The sequence below is a fragment of the Asterias amurensis genome, chromosome 12 (assembly GCF_032118995.1).
Source record: "Asterias amurensis chromosome 12, ASM3211899v1".
NCBI classification, from domain to species: Eukaryota; Metazoa; Echinodermata; class Asteroidea; order Forcipulatida; family Asteriidae; genus Asterias; species Asterias amurensis.
Window position 1 is genome coordinate 2,333,568 of NC_092659.1, and position 24,950 is coordinate 2,358,517.

Consider the following 24,950-nt stretch of genomic DNA (forward strand, 5'->3'; position numbering starts at 1 on the left):
CACAGTTAAGCTTAAAAAACCCATTCATCTCTTTATTTGCATACCTGGAAGGGCGAATGTTGCGTTCTCGTTGCATAACGGAATAGGTACACGAATTCCTTTCAAGATGTCAATAGAGGGCGCTGTATCGCAAATCGAATCGGGAAGACAAAGAGACAGCGCCAGGTCCAACACAAACACCTTGTCTTCGGTCAATTTGTTGATGGTGTAGATCAAGGTTAAGGCCTTGCCGATCTTTAGCTCCTCTTGGGTGCCTGATAACAATAATAAACGGAATATATACTTTGTTTCTCCATTCATCTAAGTTTCGAAGTTTAGAACCAACTTGTATCAAATAGAAGCCACGTCTTAGAACAAATAGTTGCAATACCAAGGTCAAATTACCAACAATGTTATTTTCCCTCTAATTGTCAGTCTTGTGCTGTTCACTTGATATTATTTCTCTGAGTGGTTTTCTCTTTAATTAAACCTTGCCTCTGTATGCACCCAAATCAACTTTGCATAACCCCCCCTGGAGAGAACCCATGATCTGTTGATATGACTAGCTACAAAATACTCACCCCAGTGGTAGTCGAATATCGTGAAGGTTATGGACCACTTTCCAAAGCCCATGGATAGTGAAAACTCGCATGGATCAAGTTCCAGCCATACATTACTTGATAACACAGTGATTTGAAGATCCAGATCAACACAGCATCGCACACCGAGGCAGCGATCGTAAAGGTCACAGGTCAATGTGCTGGGAAGACGAGGGAGAGTTACGTCAGTGCACACTGAAAAAATAACGAGTATTGAAGAAGACTGGTTCAAAACAAAGTATTTATTTTTGTATGTTATATATATTTTCGTTATGTTTTTATTTTATAAAAAAATAATTCTAATAATATTTAAGAAGTACTTTTTTGTTTCATTTATAGGTTGTATTGCAAGTTGCAATACTGAAAATATCCGTAAATGCAAATGCAAAGTTAACACTGAACACAGATAAAAGCTCAGGAACCATTAACCTTTCTTTCCAACTATAGAAAGGAAACTGTGAACAAAATGTTGAAAAAAAGGAGAAAACTGAAGAAACAAATACAGAACTGAAACATGAACGTACGTAGAAAATTGGCACATTGTGTTTAAAACCACCCTTAAATAGAAAACTTGATTATTTCCTACCATCCTGAGTTGTGGAGGCACAGGGTCCATCGTCAATCTTATCTTTAAGACCAATAAACTGTAGGAGAATGTTGATGGTTTGCTGACCGGCATTTTGACCAACTTGAGCAATAAAATCAGTCAAGGTTGTCTTCCCTGCGTATCAAAACAAACACAAAATCAAAACAATTGTAAACACCTGATAGAAATGTCTTGGCTCAATATCAATTTAAATTAAGAAACAACTATGAACATTGTTAATTTCACCTCACTTTTGACTAGTCTGGTAATTCTATATAAGGTTTTTTTGTGTTTGAATTTAGATTTATAGCAAATTTTGTTTGCAGGTACTTATTTATGAGGATTTTACGGTTTCATTGTTTCGCCCAAAACTCGGTTCTTAACTCATGGTACAATGTTAAACTGTTTTTAAGTATAGGGGACCCTGACCAATAATGCAATGATTAAAGTTATATGCATACCTGGCAGAGAAAGCGAAAAGTCGGAGTTGCAGAATGGAATCGGCACCCTGTAGTCCTGAATGATGTCAATGTCAAAGAAGCACTCATTCCCGTTGGTGGGGCAAACCGATGCTCCGAAGTCAATCTTGAACTGCTTCTCATCATCCAGTTTATCGACTGTGTATCTCAGTGTAAATGGTCCGATCTTCTGTTGCTTCACATCGCCTGAAAGAAGACACAATATCGTTGTATATTTAATTTTGGTTTTGCGGTAACACCATTAATGTGTATCTACTTGCCAGGTAGAGTGTGTTCCTAGAGAACTGTTTTTCTTTATTCTATTAAAAAAAAAACGCGGAGTAGATTTATCAGATGTTCGGGAGGCTTCTCAGTTCTGAAACGAACTGGGCCCAATTTCATGGCTCTGCTTACCGCCGAATTCTGCGCTTACGATCGCAATTCCCCGCTTACGTGCTTACGTAGAATGCCTAGTAACGTGGAGTACGCACGCGCAGAAGCCCAAATTCGCCGCTAACCCGTGAAATACGCTTGCCGTAAGCACAGAACTCCCTGCTTCCGTAAGCGCCGATTCTGTGTTTACGGTAAGCAGAGCCATGAAATTGGGCCCTGTCCCGCTGTGTAACTACTACCCGGGCGGAAGGTATACAAAATTGGCTGGGACTACTCATCGTCTATTCTGTTTCACACCACTGCAGGAGGAGAGCCTCTTTACCACTTCTCCATCTCAATCTATCCTGTGCTGTATGTTACCAAGCAATGCCCCTGTATGTACTTAGATCAATTCTCTCTACTACTTTAGGTTAAAGATGCTATGTCAGAGTTTTGGCCCCAAACATTAAAAAACAGATTTCTTTGAGTGAATGGTATTTCAAAGAGTATCACCCGCTCTAACGAAAAAGGTTTAACTTTTACTTTTAATGGTCAGGAACCATGACAAAAATTTACAACGTTTCTTATAAAACACATAAGAATTGGTCACGTGATATATTGTCGGGATCCCGACGAAAACTTTATTTCACTGCTACTAATAATTGGCGGACTTTTTCGAGCAATGGCTCAAATGAAAGCTTGTAACTTTCTCGACCCCCAACAAAATACCTTTTGAATTTAAAATCAAAATTTTGGGGTCAAATCGGCCAAAAAACTGACATAGCATCTTTAAAGGATTGTAATTACATGCACTGCCGCGGAGTCAGTTTCTGAATTGGCCTCAACGTTTCGACTAGCTTGCTCTAGTCACCTGACGATGACTAGAGCAAGCTAGGGCAAGAACTGAGAAGTCTCCCGAGCGTCCGTTAAATCTACTCCGCGGTAGTTGACTAAAGAAAGACAGTTCTCTAAGAACAAACTCTACCTGGCAAGTAGATACATGCATGGTGTTACCGCGAACAAAATATTGATATCTCACCATGCAATGCCTCAAATCCTTTATAACAACATTGTTTACCAAAATTATACCAATGTTACACTTTGAAAGTTTAGTTCTGCTGATGGCTCGCCCTACTGGTACCTCTTTTTGTTTGCCTCCGCTGTCATTTTAGCTCATATAACAATGACTCGGCCACCGAGCAAGTTACACAACAATGCGTTCCATCCTTCAGTAGATCTTCTTGATAAAGAAAAATGGCTGCACTTGAATCCAAATCTAAACATTTTCTCTAAAGCTACTTTACTCAGTACTTTTTATAAACACTCACCCCAATCGTAACTCAACAGCAACTTAATGTACCGCAAATGCTGAAAGGCAATTGTAATCGAGAAATCACAAGCATTGACGTCAATGAATGCTTTGAAGGAGCGGCTGAACTTGAACTTGAACTCTGGAACTTTGATGTTCAGTTCTAGACAGCAGTCAATACGGAGGCAGTTCTCACTGAGTGAACAGTAGGCAATCTCGGCGACCTTTTCGGAGAATGCTGGTAGAGTAAATGTTCCACAACCTGCGTGGAGAAAAATATGTTAAAATGTATACCCCCCCAAAAAAAAAAAAAAAAACAAAAAACAAAAAACATCTGACCTAACTTTAATGTTTCCCATGAAGACCTGTTACCAACAAAAGTGATTAACCCTCTTGTGAAAGGTTGCACTTTTTTCAAACTTACTATGTTCATCCCGAGAGAGCCTATTTTCTTGCTCAGCTCTACTTCCTGTTGTTTTCAGATTTCTGCAAGGTTCTTTTTCATCCAGAAGTTTCTGTTTTAACAAACGGGGAAAAGAAAGATGCACAGATTCCCTATTATTCAAATTTGGCAAAACCAAGCACAAATGTTCCTGTAATGTTGGCGGACATCCAAACCGCGGCAGAAGGAAAATGAGCTACACAGAACCATCACCAAATACACAAATCTCAGTCCAAACGAGACCCAACAACTCATGAGGGACAAAGCAACCTGAGACCACTTCATGAAATCTGATTCTACTATTCCGTCCAAGGACGAAGGATGATGATGATTATATGCATGAAGGTTCTACTAATTTCTTGCCCCAAATAAGCAAGAAAGTTTCGTTGGCAGAGTTTAGGGTGGTAAAAACATCTGAACCCATAACACAAGCAATTCATAAAGACATATGAAAGCAGTACGGTACATACTCTGTCCAAGCCAATCTCTCTCAGGACATAATTAATCGCTACATCTGTTCCTGTCCGAAGCAACTCCTCTCCAGTTATTTTGGGAAACATCTTCACCTTGCCACGGCTGAAATACTCCTTGACGTCAACTAAAAGAGGATTACAGAAACAAACAGCTTCAGCAGTTCTGTTTTATCAATAGTTAAAGGGACACGTTAAATAGACACTTCGCGTACTAACACGGTTGGCCATTTTGTGAAGTCTAAAAGTTTGGACTCTATACTACACATTATTGCGTGCCGTGTTAGATCACGACGCATAAAGAAGCTGTGGATTTTCGAGGCATATTTGTGTGGATCGTTATATTCTACTTTTAAAACAACTTTATATCCATTTGCATTTTACAAATGGTTCCAAACGCTTTTCATAGACCAGCTCGCCCAACCCAAGTCAACGTGTCCCCGTATTACTGAATACGGAATTCGATGGAGAGTTTGAGAAGATAAAGCATAGTAGAAAACTACTTAGGGAGATGGGGAAAAGTGGCATCTTCCGGACGAGATACAATACTATTTTCGAAAAATGTCCTGCAACTATCTTTCATTTGAGAGTAAATGTTCTCGACTTACTGAAAGTCAACCCTTGAGAGAGAAAGGGGGATATCTTCTTGAAGAGATGTAAGATGAGTTTAAGAAAGCTTGCATCTCTCCTATGGGGTAAATTCATACTATTTTGCGAAATATATCATACAACTAGGCCTATTGTTTCGTTCCAGCAGCAACAGTTTCGAAAACGGTTTACACCACTGAGGCAAACGTCCGAGAGTGTGTACTAAAAACATGATTTAACGTGACCTACTTATTGTCCAAGTGAATGTGCCATTAGGGTGGCAGAAAGGTAGTGGTACAACGGTATCTTGAAGCACATCGAGGAATTCCAGGCACTCTGAATCCCCACTCTCAGGGCAGAAACCCACGCTCATGCTGACAAGAAGTTGAGTTTTCTTCTTTTCAATGCCGAACCTTAAATTGATTAAAATGGAAAATTGCTATTCATGTATAGTGTTCAAAACTCGTTTCTGGTGCAAAACATACGAGATTTTAGAATCAATGCCACGTCACTTACAGTCAGTACGATCAAAACTAGCTTCAAGGAACGCGTTGCCTTGGATCGGTCGAGTTGGTCATTGAAAAGCGTTTTGTGACCGTTTATTATAAAATGCATATGGTTAGAAAGGTGATTTAAAAGTAGAATACAATGATCCACACAAATTTGCCTCGGAATTGGGTGGTTTTCCTTTTACCTCGTCGACTAACACGGTCGGCCATTTATGGGAGTCAAACATTCGACTCCTATAATGGCCGACCGTGTTAGTCGACCAGGTAAAAGAAAAACCACGCAATTTCGAGTGATACTTGTGTGGATCATTATATTCTACTTTTAAAAATATCTTTCTAATCATATGCATTTTATAACAAACGGTTACGAACGCTTTTCAAAGACCAACTCGACCGCTCCAAGGCAACGTGTTCCTTTAAGTTTAACACAGCTTTTCTTATTATGCTAAATCATTTACCATATTGAACTTTACGAGAAATGCTTACCTAAGATGAAGTTTCATGTCATCAACAAAAGGTACATCAAAGGGGACTGGAACCTCCCATTGTTTCCCTGAATAATCACCAAATACAAAATTAATACTGTTCTATGGTGAGACTTGGTACCTGCAGAAAATGCAGTCAACCTTTAAGAAAGAGCTGTTAGCAATTTCAAAGCTACGTTATCAAGTCGAAGCTTTGTCAAAGTTCACAAGCTTAAAGGAACACGTTGCCTTGGATCGGTCGAGTTGGTCTTTGAAAAGCATTTGTAACCGTTTGTTATAAAATGCATGGTTAAAAAGGTGTTTTTAAAGTAGGATACAATGATCCACACACATTTGCCTCGAAAGTGCGTGGTTTTCCTTTTACTCTGCGAATTAACACGGTCGGCCATTTATGGGAGTCAAAAGTTTGACTCCCATAAATGGCCGACCGTGTTTGTCAACGAGGTAAAAGGAAAACCACGCAATTTCGAGTGATACTTGTGTGGATCATTATATTCTACTTTTAAAATATCTTTCTAATCATATGCATTTTATAACAAACGGTTACGGACGTTTTTCAAAGACTAACTCGATCGACCCAAGGCAACGTGTTCCTTTAATATTAATAAGGGAATCAATGTGTTGTGAAGAGGTTTTCAACTTGTGGTTTAATCCTAACGAGTCCTGTTTCTTGATAATTTCACCGAGACGAAGTCGAGGTAAATTATCAAGAACCAGGCCTCGGCGGGTTAAAACCACTAGTTTAAAACCGATTCAACACACTTTGATTCCCATTCATAAATACCTTTTCGGTAAAAAAAACATCAACACTTTGGGTCAAAAAGTAAAATAAATGCAAAAACTATAAATTGTTAAATGGTTTCTTTCAACACAACACTTTGACGATTGCGTGTGTGTTTCGCGTTAGTGCTCCGGGCTTCAGCCGAATCCTGACGAGGACGCACTTTTAAAATGACGTCACGTGCGTAATAACAGGTCCATCACCCACCACTTACCCCACTCTGCCTCCAGTATTTGAACAGTGTAGTTCCACGAGTTGACTCCAAGGATGAACTGAAACTCACAGGGATCAAATCTCATGAATGCCTTGAAAGCCAGAGACACCATGAAGAGTTTAATGTTTATACAGCATTCTACACCAAAGCAGCTCTCATCAATCTTACAGTACACATTCTTAGGTAGAGAGACCAGAAGTAGAGGACAACCTGTGGCGGGATGAAAAAAGGAGTGTTGCTTCACTTAAAGGATTTGGGTACTTTTTCAAAATGTCCATAGATTAACATTAAACTTACAGGGTTTGAAGATAATGATAGTAGAAAGCTTCCCTTCAAATATTACTTACTGAGGTGCTGTAGTTTTTGAGAGAAATGAGTAAAACAATGTCATGAAAATTTGTTTGTAAATGATTAAAATAATTTTCGTCTCATGAGACGAAAATTATTTTCATGACATTGTTTTACTCATTTCCCTAAAACTACAGCACCTCAGCACGTAATATTTTCAGGGAAGCTTTCTACTATCATTATCTCCAAACTGTGTAAGTTTAGTGTAAATCTGTGGACATTGTGTTTTTGTCCTACAAAAGTTACATAGACCCTTTAAACACATAATTAGGGATTGTTCTATTGTGCACGCTTACCACTTAAGATAGTATCAAGCCATAACTCGTTGGTACCCAAATTACTCATTTTTCACGGTTCACACTGTTTTGAATTCATCTCAATTATAAACAAAATGTTTTAAAGGAAAACTAAAAGCCCTTTTTTATTTGGTGTATTGTGCATAGGGTCTGGTGCAGTTAAAAACCAATATGTATAAATCTTGTAAAACAAAAAAATAAAAAAACGAAAATGAAGATCAAATGTTAGTTAGGGTGATAACAGACGGATATATCCCAGCCCCAAGGTCCATGTTCTCTTCCGCTTAAAGGGTATAAGTGTCCTGTTATCACTTCTGTTAAATTTGAAAGTCATAAACATTTACGGTCTTCGGGTTCTTTGTATCGCTTGAGAAGCATCTTCCTGTCTCCTTGTGAGCTCAGACCTCTCTGTTGAAGCTCAATCCTTAAAGCATCGTTGGTCATAGACTCGGGAAGAACACAGGGCTTGTCGCTCACAAGTTTCTAATTAATGGAAAACCAAATAAATATTTATCCGACTTGCAAATTATTTAAAGGCAGTTGACACTATTGGTAATTACTCAAAATAATTATTAGCACTAATAATAACCCTCACTTGGTGACGAGTAATGGGGAGAGGTTGATGGTATAAAACATTTTGAGAAACGGCTCCCTCTGAAGTGCCATAGTTTTCGAGAAAGAAGTAATTTTCCACAAATTTGATTTCGAGACCTCAGATTTAGAACTTGAGGTCTCGAAATCAACCATCTAAACGCACACAACCTCGTGTGACAAGGTTTTTTTTTCTTGCATTATTATCTCGCTAGTTCGATGACCGATTGAGCTCAAATTTTCACAGGTTTGTTATTTTATGCATATGTTGAGACACACCAACTGTGAAGGCTAGTCTTTGACAATTACCAATAGTGTCCACTGCCTTTAAACAACCATTACAGCCTCGATAATGTGTGTTGATTTGGCACTGTCATGATCAAGATATTTTTGAATCATTAGGCCTTTAGGATCTTTTTATATCAGACATGTTTATAGGGGATTTTTGTGGTTTGTTTGATTTATAAAAAAAAACATGGACGGTTCATAACAATAGGAGTAACTTTTATATCTTCATTTCGTTTCCATTAAACTTACGACTATCGTCTTGACAACTGTAAGCAGTTTGTCAGCTGTATCCTCCAGTTTGAGCTTGCGGGCAAATGCTAAGATGGAGCTTATCTTCAGGTTCCGAAGAGTGAAGTTCTTGAAGGGTGATCCAGCGCCGATTTTGGGCTGTGGAAGGCCAAGGGCTTCCTGGGTTTCATCCCGACTACCTGACAGAAAACGGAAAACGAAATACAAAACAATTTATATGAGGGCAACCAATTTTACACAGCACGGGTGTTTTTGTTCTTTTGTTCTCTTATTGTTAACTTGTAAGTTCGATGATCACTTGATCACTAAGTTTCAAAGATTTGTTATGTTATGTATCATTAGTCTGTGATAATTACCAAGAGTATACCCTGCCTTTAAAAATAAATTAATAAGCACTTTGAGATGCCTGACAGATAAACCGATTTTACTGTTATTATCAAGAACAGGTGATGAATGTTATGTCTTACTCGATGTGACTGCCTGTCCAAGAGCTGAATGCCGTGGGGCCGGTTGCTTCGTTGGATCGGGCCTTTCTGTTGAGGTTGATGGGGGAGCTCCCATATTTGGAGTCGTGTCTATCATTTCACCCTCCCTATTGTTGCTTCCAAGTAAAGATCCTGCCTTCACAGTTTCGCCCTGTTTTTATTTTTGAAGGGAAACAAAGTAGTTACGGAGCTCTCCGTTGTATAATGCCAGAGTTGTGATTTTGGAAATGTATGCTTTTTTTTGTGACAGATTGTATAACCCCGAAAGAAATTTTGTTGGCATTTGTTGGTTAGAACAACCTCTTTTTAATGAAATCAAGACTAGAAAAAGAGTAGAAGTTAATTTAATATAAGATCATTGCCAATAATATAGTAATATGAGTTGGGGTGGTTCTGAAAGAGAACCTTTTGGTTTCAACTTGATGTTTCGATCAGTTTGCTCTGATCGTCTTCTGGAAAGTTTTTAATCCTACTGAAAGATCCTTACCTCCCAAACTAGTTTGTAATCGTCACACACTTGTATCCATTTCGGTATCTCCAATGGTCGTTTAGCCAAGTAGTTACTGGGATCGACGTATCCTTCTTTTGCAGCCAAGTCTGCAGCGGTCGGGTCGTCGTTAAGAACACTGTCTAGAATCGAAGCTAGACGGTTTGGTTTGGTTTTCTTCATTGATAGATGGATGTAGTTAGGTGGTGCACAAGCTGTAGCACTCCATACTCTGCCAATCTCAGTACCAGCTATAACCTGTGTCAGGAAATACACCGTATAATTAATTACCGTCAAAGACGTTTATCTAAAATGATGGGACTCTATGGTGAGAGGGAAATGGTTTGATTTTCTCAATTTTGTACACGAATTCAAACATAAAAGCAAATTTTTAGAACCTATTTTTCTCTTTCTCATAATGTTTACCCTTCTTGCCGTGGCCAAGATCCCTTTAATGGTCGCTCAAATTTGGGTGCTGTGGGGGGGGGGTATCCTCACCCTGCATTATAGGTCATATCTCTAATCACATAATCTAAAAACATCGAGAATAGAAAATATTGTAGATCTTTGTGGCGTGTTATGGCTTAGCGGTTAAGAGCATTTGATTAAACTCTGAGCAGAGTGTAGGTTCGAGCCCCGGTCGTTACCCCGTCCTTGAGCAAGACACTTAAAACTGTGATTGCTTCGTAAAAGCTGGGGAGGTAGTGCTTTCTGCTCTATTAGCCAGGCAGTCTGATGGATGATACCCAAGACTGTAAAGGGGTTAACCCTGTTTCAGCCCCAGGAGTAGGTGGCAACTGTCCCTGAAATAACTGTTGATTGTATAGCCAACACCTTAAAGTGGCCGTCATGCCTTCGTGTGTCTGGCAAAATGCAAGGAACATAGCATGGTACTCACACTCGTTGATAGCGTTTCTGATAGTGTGTTGTTGGGTATAATGTTATCAATGAATATCTTAATGTCTCGGAATGAACCTCCTTTCGCTTCAAGGGTGACTTGGTTTGGCTTCCCGGGGGTTATGTAGATCTCACCAGAAAAGGGCGCCACCAACTACACAAAACACACAAATAAAGACGAAGATTTGAACCGGAAAATTATGGTTAGATGTTGGAAACTGTATTTAGTTCATCTCAAACCAAATTCGGAAGAGATTCTTTTTGAAATCATCAAAACAAATTCTGGCCACAAAGTCCATCTTTAATGATGAAACCTTATTTCGATTTCAAAATGCTTTCGTTTCCAATTAAACTAATTTGTTCAAAATAAGAGTAAAGTTTTCATTTACTTTGGGTGTGATGTGTGATATCTGGCTATATATGCAGTAGTGACAGGTTGAATGTTTTTTTTTTGACCGGCACCCCGAACTAAAAAACTTACAGACTATAGGGAAAACACAACATGTAGCTGGATAGCTCAGTTGGTAAACTGCAAAAACTGGGGTGTTAAAATTGACACAATGGGCGTTGTCAAAATCAACATCATAGGTTGTTCAAATAACACCTGTATAATTGTGTTTTAACTCATAAACTAGTTAAGTTGTCAATAATCAAACAAAGTTTATTTTACAATTTGAAAGATTGTGAATGACCTACCTTTGCTCCTTGAGGCATCTCCAGATCGACACCCTGATCATCGTAGTATCCAGCTGAGTCCGTTGGATAGAACCCACCGGAGGCGCACTCCCCCGACCCCGGTGAACGGTACTTCCTCGGAAACTCCTCATGGGTTTTCGGACCAAACAGCTTCATTACAAGAGATAAGGACTTCTGGTATCTAAACAGAATATGAAACCTCGAAGTAAAAAGTATGTACCAGTTGAATTTAATATTTTGGTGTTCTTTCCAAATTCAAATTTGCTCCGAATAAACATATTGACATTAGGGGGACCGCCGTATAGGGCTAGCTAGAGGTCGTTGGTTCGAGTCCCACTCTAGTAAAGTGTCTTTGTTATCGAATCAAAATAGTGTAAAAATGGTAAAGAGTACAAAGATACGTCCCTTTCAAACCAATTTGTCAGTTTACTATAACGACCGTCCTAAAATGTTATGAATAAATAACTATTTCAATGACTGATATTAACAATTCGTCTGAGGCATAATTTAAAGGATTATTACAGAATTGGTTTTGCTAACAGTTGCTGGCAGTGTAAGCACTAAATTGTTATGTAATTCACCATACACAAACTGACAAACCTGTAGAAGTTTGGGATCGATCGGCCATCTGGATCACAAGAAAATGATGAAAAACTGATTACACATTTTGCATGACATTTGACTCCCTGAGCGATAAACTAAAAAAACAAATGCGAAATTAGATTATTTATTTCGCATCAAATATGACATTTCAGGCAGAAACATTTCAAGTGATACTTTCTACTATCATCATCGTTAGACCATGTAAGTTTAATGTAAATCTGTGATCTTCACGATTTTTTTCTTACCAATTCCTTAACATTCCTTTAAATTTACCTTTCAGAGTCTTTACAAAGAAGGTGATACCACACAAACTTACGAATCTTTGAGCGTCTGATAAGCCTTCTTGACTGCCTTGATGGTGTCAAAGACGAGGTCGTAGATCTCAACGAATGGAGCCAAGAGTTCTTTGATTGGTTCAATTGGTGCCATCAGACCCATCAAGATTGACTCGATCTCTGCCTGGACTTGAGTCCTCAGGGTGTGCTGTGGTTATGCAATCAAATAAATTCCCGAAGATTCAGAAGAATGTTTCAGAAAAGAAACCCAATTATGTCTTCTTTCTATTTACTGTGTTGCAAGCTTGTTTTTGCGGAGCGCAGCACCGAAGCTTTGGAACTCCCTGCCTGAAACTGTGAAACTTTCAAATTATTTTGGCATATTCAAGAATAGCCTAAAACCTTGTGACGTTGTTTTTGAGAAAGAGGTAATTTCTCACTAAAATAATAAAATACTTCTAGCTACAAGTCTTTTATTCCTATCTGAAAGCACTCACATTATTTTGTCCAACAAGGGTGTTTTTTCTTTCATCATTTTCTCGCAACTTCGATGACCGATTGAGCCCAAATTTTCACAGGCTTGTTATTTTATGCTTATGGTGGGATACACCAATTGAGAAGACTGGTCTTTGACAATTCCCAAACGTGAACCTTCCCTTTAAAGGTTTCATTTCTACTCAAACCAATGCGACCTTGTATTTTCCTCAACTCAAACCAACGTAACCAACCTGAGGCCAAAAGGGAAAACAGTCTGACCTGATATGAATTGAGAATTCAAACTATTGGTGTCATCATACGATGTGTATTTACATTGTGTTTAAAATGCACATCGATGAATAATAGAGGTCTATTGAAAGACCAAGCACACAAATGTTCTACAAGTTTTATATTCGAAGTTAATCTTACCGAGTCAAGGGCGCCCCCGGTCAGCTTCTTGATGGGATCATCAGCACTCTTAACCTCATTAACCCATACTTTAAGATCTCTCTTGATGTTTCCAAGATGCATGGCCAATTCTTCAATCATGTCGCCAATGACTTTGGGTAGATTAAACCAGTACGGTCTTTGACCTATTCAATGAAAATGTCACACAGCAACAAATAATGCAAAATGAAATACATTAAGTTTACAACATGTGATTGTATACAAATATTGACTGCTTTGAGTGCTATGGTTAAAACTACGACTCCCGAGGTGATCCCCGGAGCTTTTATTTTCCCGAGGCGTAAAACCATTATAGCACGAGTAAAAGCAGTCAATAATTTGTTTTATAACACCCCAACATACTAAATTTATTTATCAGCCTCGTACACGTAACGTTCGTACGCGCGTTTCAGATACACAGATGCACAACTGATTGGGTTCGAGTTCGGTAAAAAGACGTATGGGTACTGCACGCCATGCCATGTGATAGTCGTCGGACTATCACACGACAAACGATGCACCATCACACGGAAAACGAAGCACTATCACACGGCCACCGTCTAGTAAAGTTAAGACATATCATGTGACGCGCTCTAAACCAATGAAAAGGCAGAATATTTGTAAGGGTGTTATACAAACTGTTATCTTCGGCTGATCATAAGCCTCTCGTTAACATACCCTCATTGAAGAAGCTTGCTCTCTCCACCTCTTTCTTAGCCTCAACTATTGCATCAACGGCTGTTTTGATCCTGTTCAAAAAAGAAAAACGTATTCAGATAGGCAAAACAATTTCCATGGCCACTTTGATACCGGGCAAGCTCGGTAGTCAAGTGGCAGGACATCTGCTCTAGAATGACAGGGGTCAGGGGTCAGGGGTTTGTGTTCAACATGAGTAATACCTGTTTTTATTTAACAGGACTCAAACATTAATTCAATATAGTATTTTTAACCCGAGTTCATGGGTAAAAACACAAGCTGTATTGTTTCGGAATTCGTGCTATGTCATATTATGCTGGGGTTTTTTCAAAGAGCGAGAGAGGTGGGGTGGCATTGAATCAACATGTTTTCATTAAATTTATTCCGGTTGTAAAGCCAAGGACTCTTTACAAAAAGGAAACCTACTCACACCCGAGTAATATGCCTGTGATTTTGTTTCACAGGACGATGAGGAAAGTACTGAGTATACAGTGCTAGCACACATCCATCGCTGTGTGGGTTAAGAAAAAAACCTTAAATAATCACTGTATTAGCCAATTACCCAAAAGGAGAGAATAGACAACATTTCAGTTTAAGATGTGAAAGGAAACTCCAGAGAATTACTTTAGGGAAAGCCGTCGCAGTCATGGCGGGGTTCAAACCGGGGTCCATAGATGTGGAGGTCGAGGACAAGATACCACTACGCCAACACGACCACTGTGCCTAAAACTAAAAACATGATCCGTTCTTAGTGTTTTGTGTTATCTGAGTACTATATCCAAATGTATATATCTTTCCGGGAAAGTTGATTTGCTGACTACATTGATTTTCAAGACTCACTTGATAACTCCCATAAACATGTCTCCAATAGCCTTCAGTGGTGACTTAAGTAAATCTCCGATGGTATTAGATATACTCAATATGGACTGCATAATTTGTTCGGCTGCCCAGGGTAAGGTCACAGTGATAGCCTCACTGACAGCCTGGTGGTAAAATATATAGAAGAGAACGAGGGAAATCAACTTTCATTTTTGTCTCAAAACAGATTTTGTTAAATTTAGTTATACTTGGTACAGGGCCGGCAATAAAACTTGCTTAAAGTTACGTTGGAAAAGAAAGGAGTCTCATTTTATTGTCCTTTCGTACTTTGAATGTTGACTGGCCTCTATGAAAATAACCTCTTTACGGCACGCACTAGTTTGGTGGCACTCACTTAACTGTCTTTCTATCGCCGGTGTATTGTTATTATTATTATTATTATTATTATTATTATTATTTATTATTATTATTATTTTTGTTTTTTCGCGGAAGTGTAGAATTGCAATCCTCGTAATTTCTTTTTCCAGCTGTGAAGGTATAGAAACTTGGAAGAAATGTTTAAATCCTTGTGTACTGCTAATTTGTCTTTAAGACAAAAAGAGATTAAAGTGAAGTAAATAACTCCTCGAATTAGAAACCCTGGCTGATTATTGACCTCACAGGTATTTCTTTTCAAAAACAAATTCAAAATTAAAATTAAATAAAAGTTGTTATTATAATAGGAGCACCTTACCTGGTAGAACTCCATGACGTCTGTCTTTATATCACTGAATAATTGAGCTGCCTTGTTGACTACCATGATCACGCCATGGATAGAGGGCGGGAGTTGATCCGGATCAAACTGCGAGAGTCTAGCAACGGCATTGGCAGCCACCGATCGCATTCCCTGGACATTACAACAAGAAATGTAGATTAAAGACACTAACATGGAAAGTTATACATTGACTCTTGAACTTGAATCCCCTGCTCAATTTGATATAGGGAGTCCCTGGGCTCGTCGAGTTATTCCTCCTCCAAGTCAAAATACCACTACAACAGTGTGTTTTCCAAACACCCGAGCATCAATCTTGAAAAATGTCCCTACACCTCTCAACAAACTGGACCAATTCTTAGGGCCCAATGTCATCCAAAACACATCAACCCCCCCCCCCCCAGGTCACAAAAGACCTTTATCGCGGTGTGGTCATCTCGATTTTACTCCATTCCAACTCATTGTCAACCAAACTGAGGCTGGACGAAATAATAGTCTGGTACCATGTGCAATTAATGTTAGCAATCATTATTGTTATTGGAAACAGGGAACATGACCGAGATGGTAACAGCGTGGGCACACTGGCAACCCTTTATTGGGGCTATCAAATCTCTCTATGTTAGAATGTTGTTATACCCTTTAAAGGGTCTTTGTAACTTTTGCAGGACAAAAAACACAATGTCCACCGATTTATACTAAACTTATACAGTTTGAAGATAATGATAGTAGAAAGCTTCCCTGAAAATATTACGTGCTGAGGTGCTGTAGTTTTTGGTAAATGAGTAAAACAATGTCATGAAAATAATGTTCGTCTCATGAGACGAAAATTATTTTAATCATTTACAAACGTATTTTCATGACATTGTTTAACTGAAAACTACAGTACCTCAGTAAGTAACATTTGAAGGGAAGCTTTCCATTATCATTATCTTTAAACCAAAGTTTAATGTGAATCTGAGGACATTTTGAAAAATTACCCAAATCCTTTAAAAAGGTATACAAAAAACGATAATGAGCTTGAACGAGATGACAGCTACACTTTCTCCTTTAGTTTATTTTGGAACACACTTACACTGATGCGGCTCGGGATATTTTCAAGTGCCTCAACGAAGTCATCAAAAAGTTTGTTGATACTGGTATCTCCATTGAAGAGTTCAACAACGATGTCTACCGCCCTCACGATGTTTCCAACAACTTGATCTATGACTGAATCATAGAGTTTCACTAGGTCGTTGATGCGTTCAACCCCAAACTCCTAATTGGAAAATTGCAAAAACAATTGAGGTACTAATTATACAGGTAAAATTTAAACGTGTCACCAGTAAAATATGACGGATTTGTAACATTTGAAACTTTTGTTTATTAAGTCCATCTCAATGGACTTTTCCTTAGGCGTCTTGAAAAGTAACAAAATTTTCCCTGATTTTGAAATCCAGGATTTCCAGTATGTTTAGAAAAGAAATTTACAAATGACAAGTGACAGTTGCAACATGATGTTCCCCTTGTGACCGCCCCCCAGCCCCCCCCGACCCCCCACCCCCCACAAAAAAAAACCTTCATTAGTCTTCTCTACAAGCTGAACATTTGGTTGTACCAAAGTGTAGGCTTACCTGTAGAATATTCAAATTGTACTCAATGTGTCCGTTGAAACAGAAGCGTGCTTTTGCGATATCCAGTTTCTCATCCACAAGACCAACTAATACCGTTGCATAAGCCTCGTCCAGAATGTCTACACGAAGATGGCCACTGAGGGGAGCTGAAAACAACATTGAAACAACATTTGAAATGTTGGGTTCTTATAACTGTATTGCTTGACCAATTTTTATGATAGGAAACCTCTGGGACACTTTTGTTTCTATATTATTTCAAATTTTTACAAATGGGATAAAAACAAAGCAATTAAAGTGACCTAACGGTAACCCTACCATAAGTTTGTTTGCAACGACAAAACAGTTTCTAAGGCATTTAAACGAAAATAAAGAAATCATGATACAAAACCATTTTGAACAAAAACGAGCCGTCAAAAAGCTTTGCAGTCTCCTGACGATGACTAGAGCAAGCTAGTCGAAACGATGAGACCAATTTAAGAACGGACTCCGCGGTAGTAGTTAGTTACGATCCTAAAAGCTAAATTCATAAATTTTAAAGGCAGTGGACACTATTGTAAACAACACATACAATAATGGAAAGACTGGATTATTTTTTAGGTCTCACCTATTTTGGCGTCGAGCTTATTTCTGATAGTTAAACCAAACAGTGCACCTGTCTCAGGGCTCCCAATAAGCTTCTTCCACTGGAATGCTGGGCTGGCCAACTTAAAATGCAACCCCTCCCAGAATCCACGCCGTACTCGCCGTCTGGACGGGGAACTCGCTCCCTCGGCGGACATCAACTCGGACGAGTTGGTGGAGCCCATGTATCTATGAAAGTTTGCAGTGAAGATACCAATCCATGTCACTTTAATTTCCAGATTTCCCAGGTTATTTCTCTTCAACGGGTCGGAACAGCCTAAACAAGGTATTAAAAGACACTGGACACCATGGTAATTGTCAACGACCAGTCTTCTCACTCGGTGTATCCCAACATATACAATAAAAAACCTTTGAAAATTTGAGCTCGATTGGTAGTCGAAGTTGTGAGATAATAAAGAAAGACAAAAAAAACCTTGTCACACGAAGTTGTGTGCTTTTAGATGGTTGATTTCGATACCTCAAATTCTAAATCTGAGGTCTCGAAATCAAATTCTTGGAAAATTACTTCTTTCTCACAATGTTTTATACTATCAACCTCTCCAGATTACTCGTCACCAAGTAAGGTTTTATGCTTATAATTATTTTGAGTAATTACCAATAGTGTCCACTGCCTTTAAGGTATTGATATTTTTATCAGAGTAATGATAAATAACACTTACTCCTCTGGATTGACAAACTTTGAGGCATGTTTGTAGACACCGTTTGGATGATCTTTGTAAAGCAATGATGCCTCGTATCGAACATGTTCGTCTTCATCTTCATCCAGTGCTGACTTGAGGAGGACACCTGCAGCCTGATAAAAAGGATACCGAAAACATCCTGCTTGAAATACTGAGACAAAAATTTGATGATCAGAGTTTTTGAGATATGAGAAAGAACCAGTAAAGTTCATACTATGGGGGAAATGGTGTCACGACGAAGATTATATAAAGCTTATTTACCTTGTCGTGGTGATAGTCTCTCATAGAGTGTAAACCAGCTCTTTTCAGCAGAGGATGGGTGGTGGTCGAGTTGGTATAACTATGGATGTGAGCAAAGGAACGATGGAGGGCAGCATTGCCGAGAGCTTCAATACACGCTACCGTGTTGTGGTGGAATTCATCCCGTTCATCCTCGGAAAGATTTGTGACAGTATTACTGTAGCTCCATGGATCTGGCAAATCAAATAACGACTGATAATGACACCATGATTAATTTAAAGGCAGTGGACACTATTGGTATTCGTCAAAGACTAGCCTTCACAGTTTGTGTATCTCAACATATGCATAACATAACTAACCGGTGAAAATTTGAGCTCAATCGGTCATCGAAGGTGCGAGATAATAATGAAAGAGAAAACACCCTTGTCACACGAAGTTGTGTGCTTTCTATGCTTGATTTCGACACCTCAAGTTCTAAATCTAGCTGAGGTCTTGAAATCAAATTCGTGGAAAACTACTTCTTTCTCGAAAACTATGGCACTTCAGAGGGTGCCGTTTCTCACAATGTTTTATACCATCAACCTCTCCCCATTACTGTTACCAAGTAATAAGGTTTTATGCTTATAATTATTTTGAGTAATTACCAATAGTGTCCACTGCCTTTAAGGTGTTTTAGTGTGCAAGGACATTTTAAAACTAACTCGGCTTTTCCTTTTTACAAAAACTATACCGTGCACATAGACGTTAAATAAGTGTTTGTTTGTTTGTTTGAGAGAGTAATTGGCTGTCGCCAGCTTGATTTTTCCCTTGACAGGAAGATCATCTTAACAAAAAACCTACCGTGAACACCAAGTTTGTCCTCAATCTTCATAACGATCGCCTCAGCTTGGGATTTGTACCCAGCAGTCCATAGGTTACCAGCTATGGCACCGAGTACCATCACAGCAACTCTCTGTGTCTCTGAGTCACGTAATGGCTCTGAAACGAATAAAAAAAAAACGAGTCTCAGATGCTCTTTACTGAGCAGTTTTGAAGTCTAAATTTTTATGGCTTGAAGCCATCATCTACAGTGCTTCTCCCAACGAGTAAGTTACGGTCACTCGTTTAGGAGCATACCAATCTATGACTCTGCCTTTATATAATAATAAACAATAATAGTTACAACATTTATAGAGCGCTAAAAACGGATGTTAAGTGCTATAACCAGATTGACAAAACAGATGGGTTTTAAGTTGAAATTTAAAAATGTTCAATGAAGGAGCTGCTTGAATGTGGGTGGGTAGCTTATTCCAGAGTGTTTGAGCTATGACTGAAAAGGCGCGGTCGCCATAGCGTGTCGTGGTGCAGGGTCCAAGGGAAAGCTGGAAATGAGCTATTGAAGAAGAGCAAAGGCGTCGGGTAGCTGATGAAAGTGAAGAAGAACGAAGGGCTAAGAGGTCTTGGAGATATACCGGAGCCAAATTATGATCAGCTATATAATGGTTACATTAGACTTGCGTATTATATATGAATTAATTAGTATTGTTATTATGGTTCTCCATCTGGAGAGAGTAGGGTACAAGTTAAGTGTTGATGTAAATATGAATGAACAATAGTGGCTCACCTGGAAAACGTTGAGGGTTGAACACAATGTCTTCCAAGGTTTCCAGATAATGCTGTGGAGAAATGAGATGAATCAAGGGAACAAAGTAAGTGGATAAAAAAGGGGTTATTGACCAAACTCAAGTTTCATCAATGTTCATGTGTTGTTGGTACCCTGAACCACAAAATACAATAAAAGATGCAGCAAGAGTAATTCACCAATGGGGAAATAATGCCAGGGCCCAAACTATTGTCTAAAAGAAACGGGTCTTGCCCAGAGGCTCCTGCTTGTCTTTAATAAAGAGCTTTCGTAGCCTTGAAAACAAACTACACCGCTATTGGTCTTAAAGCAGTTCACTGCTAATGGTCTGAAAGAGACACAATTAAGTAGCCTTGAAAGCAGACTACGACATGAAGCTACTATACCTTTGATATAGCTCGAGTGAATCCAGAAGACGCAATGAGTAGTCTCTCCACAAGGTCTTTATTTGGTTTTGGAGACAAGAGGATGAGATCAGCCAGGAGAGACTGTGAAAAGTCGGTTTCCAACGCGGTTACAGCATCTAACATATTGAGTCTGTCTTCCTTGTCACGATGGCGTCTATAATAAGGCAACAAAAATTTGCTTTTCAGACTTAAATGCACTGGACACCTTTGGTCAAAGGCGGTCTTCTCACTTGGTGTATCTCAACATATGCATAAAATAACAAACCTGTGAAAATTTGAACTCAATTGGTTGTCGAAGTTGTGAGAGAATAATGGAAGAAAAGACACCCTTGTCGCACAAGTTGTGGGCGTTCAGATGCTTGAATTCGAGACCTCGGCTGAGTTAATTTCCACTCAAACTAGCTTCACTGTAATGGGGAACTTTGGAACGCTAGGTGGCAGCAGACTTACCAGGTAAATTTCTATTGTTTACATAGTTCTGAGCATGCGCATATTATCGAGAACAATGGATTTTACCTGGTAAGTCTGCTGCCACCAAGGGTCCCAAAAGTCCCCAATTTTATTAATTTTAAATAGTAGGCTATAAATGCAAATACCTGGAGAGTGGAAGTTGATACAAAGGTTTGACAATCTCAGCAAGTTTCCGTTCATCGATGTTATACATCAGGGTGTGTACGAGGTCCTGGAAGCAATGACTCCTTTCGTGAGATCCTGCCATAGAACGTTCTCACTTTGGTTAGCGTGTGGTTGAAAAGAAATAGACTAAAACACTGTTTTGACACTGATGTGGCTACCCTGTAACCTTTAAGTATGATTAAAACAATAATAATTGTTATATTATTAGAGGGTCTATGTACTTTTTGTAGGACAAAAAAAACACAATGTCCACAGATTTGACTCAACTTACACAGTTTGAAGATAATGAAAGCAGAAAGCTTCCCTGAAAATAATATTACATGCTGATATGCTGAAGTTTTTGGGAAATGAGTAAAACAATGTCATGAAAATAGTTTTCGTCCCATGTGACGAAAATTATTTTAAGCATTTACAAACGTATTTTCATGACATTGTTTTACTCATTTCTCAAAAACTACAGCACCTCAGTAAGTAATACTTAAAGGGAAGCTTTCCACTATCATTATCTTCAACCCTGTAAGTTTAATGTAAATCTATGGACATTTTGAACAAGTAGCCAAATCCTTGGACATGTTGATCACAACGATGCCTGCTTGAAAACATCTGCATTGTGATGTAATTTTCTCAAAAGATTACCTCCTCCTTATAACACTGTACGTGAGTCTCTTTTGAACCAAGGGAGCATTGGTGCAGACTTCCATCAGTTAAAATCACAAATAGTTCATAAATCAGCTTTCTGCCAAAAAGGAGTTCCCTTGCGAAATAATATCATGTTAGATAGGTTTGCGGCTGTTATGCCTTTTAATAATAGAGGTTTGGTTTGGTTTCAGAGAATTGTTCACCTTTATATTAATACCAAATATTGGGTAACTGTTGTTTAATATGAACAATCGCATTTACTTAACTTTGCCTTAAAGACCAGTGTATCCCATCATAACCATAAACCAACCAGCATGCACAAGTTTGGGCTCAATTGGTCATCAAAGTTGCGAGAAAATTATTAAAGAAAAAACACTCTTGTTAGACGAATTTGTGTGTTTTCAGATAGGAATACAAGAATTCTGGCTAGTGAGAAATTACCTCTTTCTCAAAAACTACGTCACTTCAGAGGGAGCCGTTTCTTACAATGTGTTATACTATCAACACCACTCCAACGCTTGTTACCAAGTCAGTTTTAAGTTAACATTTGTTTTGAGTAATTACCAAATGTGTACATCCCCTTTAAATCGAGCCCACATGATTTTAAATGAAAATAGAAGTAGCTCATAGTTTACATACCTTCAAGTGGCGCGTTCCTCATGCACGTCAGGTTACCAGACACCATGTCCTTCAGTGTTGTAATGTCATCAATCGGTGAAAGGCCGTCTGGAAACTGCAGCAACACAAAATCATTTAAAAAAACGACAATTCAAATGAGCAAAACAACTTGAAAATTCGGCTAATGTTTATCCACAAAGTTGATATCATACAAGCAGCATTGAACATTACAGAATTTGTAAGAACAAAACAAATAGTATAAAAAGAAGGATCACTTTACACGAAACTTACACGGTCTAATGATGATGATAGTAGAATTAAAATAATGCTGTCTGAAATGTCATATTTGATGAGAAACAGCCAAAACTAATTCCCGTTTGGAGTTCATCGCCCATTGCGCCATTTTTTTAATTGAGAGGTTCACAGCATGTTAACATCAGTTTGGAAGTGTTGGCAGAAATCAGACAAAGTCGTACAATTTTAAAGCTATTTAAGATGATTGCACACGATTTACCTTAGTTGTGTGAATTGTATCCGTCACAAGATGTCCATCAGTGGGCGGAGCCAGAGAAGGGGAGTAAATCTCACGCACGAATGTCAGCTGCCCATCTGAAACAGTTTGCATCGCTGGAAGGTCTAAAGCAAATACAATTGGCAAAAAAAGTATACAGATCAGTAAAATCATACCGCAAAAGTGGAAAAAATGGAAAAAACGCAGAGTTTAATACTTAATTTCAGCCTAGATTGTTTATGGTAAATAACAACAGATTAAGAACAACAGTTTTAAAAATTTACCAAACCCTTCGTCGACTGTATTCTCCTTAAATTGATTGCCAAACCTGAAAAAAAAAAAAACAGCGGTTCAATTCAAAAGAAACACCGAGAATGTAAACAGATGGGATCCGGGAAAATGACACGGGGGACTGGTGTGCTTTCGAGCCAAAAGCCAAAGGATACGTCGCTAAAAAAAAAAAAAAATTAGGTGACTTTCCCCAGAGCTCATTAAGGGGTTGCCCTTTAGGGAATTTTACACATGAAACAATGGACCTTGAAAGGAAAGCTTTGTTTGACCCAACAAGGTAAATCCCCAGAAAAGAGAATAATAGAAGAACGGTGGATTTCGCAAAGAGTTAAAGGCAGTGGACACTATATTGGTAACTAATCAAAATAATTATTAGCATAAAACCTTTCTTGGTAACGAGTGATGAGGAGAGGTTGATAGTATAAAACATTGTGAGACACGAATCCCTCTGAAGTAATGTAGTTTTCGAGAAAGAAGCAATTCTCCACGAATTTGATTTCGAGACCTCAGATTTAGAACTTGAGGTCTCGAAATCTAGCATCTGAAAGCGCACAACTTCGTGTGACAAGGGTGTTTTTCTTTCATTATTATCTAGCAACTTCGACAACCGATTGAGCTCAAATTTTCACATGTTTGTTATGTTATGCATATGTAGAGATACACCAAGTGGGAAGACTGGTCTTTGATAATTACCAATAGTGTCCCGTGTCCTTCAGTCTATAGTCTAATCTTATGTTGCTTACTCTTTTGTTGACTCTTTTGGTGCTTCGTAATGATCCAGAATCTTGACGAGAGTTGGTAGCTTCATACCGGGGTGGTAATGAATCTCCTGTAAACCCAAATACATTAACGCAGTGAAGAAACTATACCAACAATATTGGTTTGCAGTAACAACATGTGTGTAAACTTGCCAGGTGGAGTTTGTTCTTTAGAGAACTGTCTTGCTTTATTCTACTACGGCGGAGTAGATTTATTGCGTGTTCGGGAGACTTCCCAGTTCTGACAATAATTGTCCTGCTTTTGAACTACTATACCCGGGCGGAAGGTGTGGTAAAATGGCTGGGACTACTACTTTAGCTTTAAGATCGTAATTAACTACACTACCGCGGAGTCAGTTTCCTAAATTGGTTTAAAGTTTCGACTAGCTTGCTCTAGTCATCGTCAGGGGACCAACATTGTTCACACATTTTCTAAGTGATTCGTTGTTGTCGTAGTTTTGATTTATCTTGTAGGACTCGATAAAGATTTGCAGCGTGTTGAGCAGTTGAGTTTAACTTTTTATGGTTTGTATGCATGAGAAACAAACACCTCAAAACAAAACTTTTGTATTTAACCATGAAATGACTTGTTTTCTTATTTTGAAGATTGACAGAGGTCGCCCTTCATATGCCTGTCACGGAGCCGTATATTGGGAGAGTTCCGACAATTTGCGATTAGAAGCCATTTTGTTCCCAAAGAAACGCATGAGCGAACACGGGGTGCCAGAACAGTCTGCCCATTGGGTTGTGCTTTATTTGGAGACAAAATGGCGTCCAGCAGCCACGTGGCCAAACACAACTGGTCACTCCATGTCGCAACACCCTCACTACACAGCTCTGGCCTGTCAAACGTCACACTGTCTTACCTTTTGATGTTTGGATTTCCCGTATTGTATCGGGTGTGTTCGTCTGGTTTTGGTGAAGACGATGATGCCATTATTACCCGTTGACATCCGGGCATTGTATGACGATTCATGGTGACCCTCGTGACCCGTCTCGTTGCAATCGTAGCTCCACTCACCAGGTTCATCATTCTGAGTACATGTTCAATAAAAACAAAATGGCAATAATAAGTTTTTATACAGCGCTTGATCTACAGG

The 24,950-nt window shown here is 38.8% G+C and overlaps 1 protein-coding gene across 2 annotated transcripts in view; it reads right to left on the reverse strand.

Annotated features, from left to right (window-relative positions):
• The window catches only part of LOC139945313 (uncharacterized), a 103,124-nt gene that overhangs the window by 64,130 nt on the left and 14,044 nt on the right, over positions 1-24,950 (reverse strand). The window contains exons 6-40 of one of the 2 annotated variants that reach the window (XM_071942663.1): positions 24,717-24,884; positions 23,836-23,921; positions 23,086-23,129; positions 22,805-22,926; positions 22,312-22,405; positions 20,994-21,108; positions 20,377-20,551; positions 19,973-20,024; positions 19,210-19,347; positions 18,391-18,602; positions 18,109-18,242; positions 17,412-17,617; positions 16,808-16,953; positions 16,270-16,452; positions 15,180-15,332; positions 14,468-14,610; positions 13,610-13,680; positions 12,914-13,077; positions 12,049-12,215; positions 11,130-11,310; positions 10,435-10,587; positions 9,537-9,794; positions 9,032-9,200; positions 8,565-8,743; positions 7,781-7,919; positions 6,793-7,002; positions 5,799-5,865; positions 5,053-5,216; positions 4,216-4,343; positions 3,728-3,818; positions 3,323-3,565; positions 1,626-1,829; positions 1,165-1,299; positions 561-773; positions 45-254 (exon numbers count right to left, since the gene is read on the reverse strand). In XM_071942663.1, the coding sequence (XP_071798764.1) occupies positions 45-254; positions 561-773; positions 1,165-1,299; positions 1,626-1,829; positions 3,323-3,565; positions 3,728-3,818; positions 4,216-4,343; positions 5,053-5,216; positions 5,799-5,865; positions 6,793-7,002; positions 7,781-7,919; positions 8,565-8,743; positions 9,032-9,200; positions 9,537-9,794; positions 10,435-10,587; positions 11,130-11,310; positions 12,049-12,215; positions 12,914-13,077; positions 13,610-13,680; positions 14,468-14,610; positions 15,180-15,332; positions 16,270-16,452; positions 16,808-16,953; positions 17,412-17,617; positions 18,109-18,242; positions 18,391-18,602; positions 19,210-19,347; positions 19,973-20,024; positions 20,377-20,551; positions 20,994-21,108; positions 22,312-22,405; positions 22,805-22,926; positions 23,086-23,129; positions 23,836-23,921; positions 24,717-24,884 (5,317 nt within the window). Of the gene's footprint in view, positions 1-44; positions 255-560; positions 774-1,164; positions 1,300-1,625; positions 1,830-3,322; positions 3,566-3,727; positions 3,819-4,215; positions 4,344-5,052; positions 5,217-5,798; positions 5,866-6,792; positions 7,003-7,780; positions 7,920-8,564; positions 8,744-9,031; positions 9,201-9,536; positions 9,795-10,434; positions 10,588-11,129; positions 11,311-12,048; positions 12,216-12,913; positions 13,078-13,609; positions 13,681-14,467; positions 14,611-15,179; positions 15,333-16,269; positions 16,453-16,807; positions 16,954-17,411; positions 17,618-18,108; positions 18,243-18,390; positions 18,603-19,209; positions 19,348-19,972; positions 20,025-20,376; positions 20,552-20,662; positions 20,781-20,993; positions 21,109-22,311; positions 22,406-22,804; positions 22,927-23,085; positions 23,130-23,835; positions 23,922-24,716; positions 24,885-24,950 lie in introns of those variants that run through there. The other variant, XM_071942664.1, reaches the window with a different exon arrangement.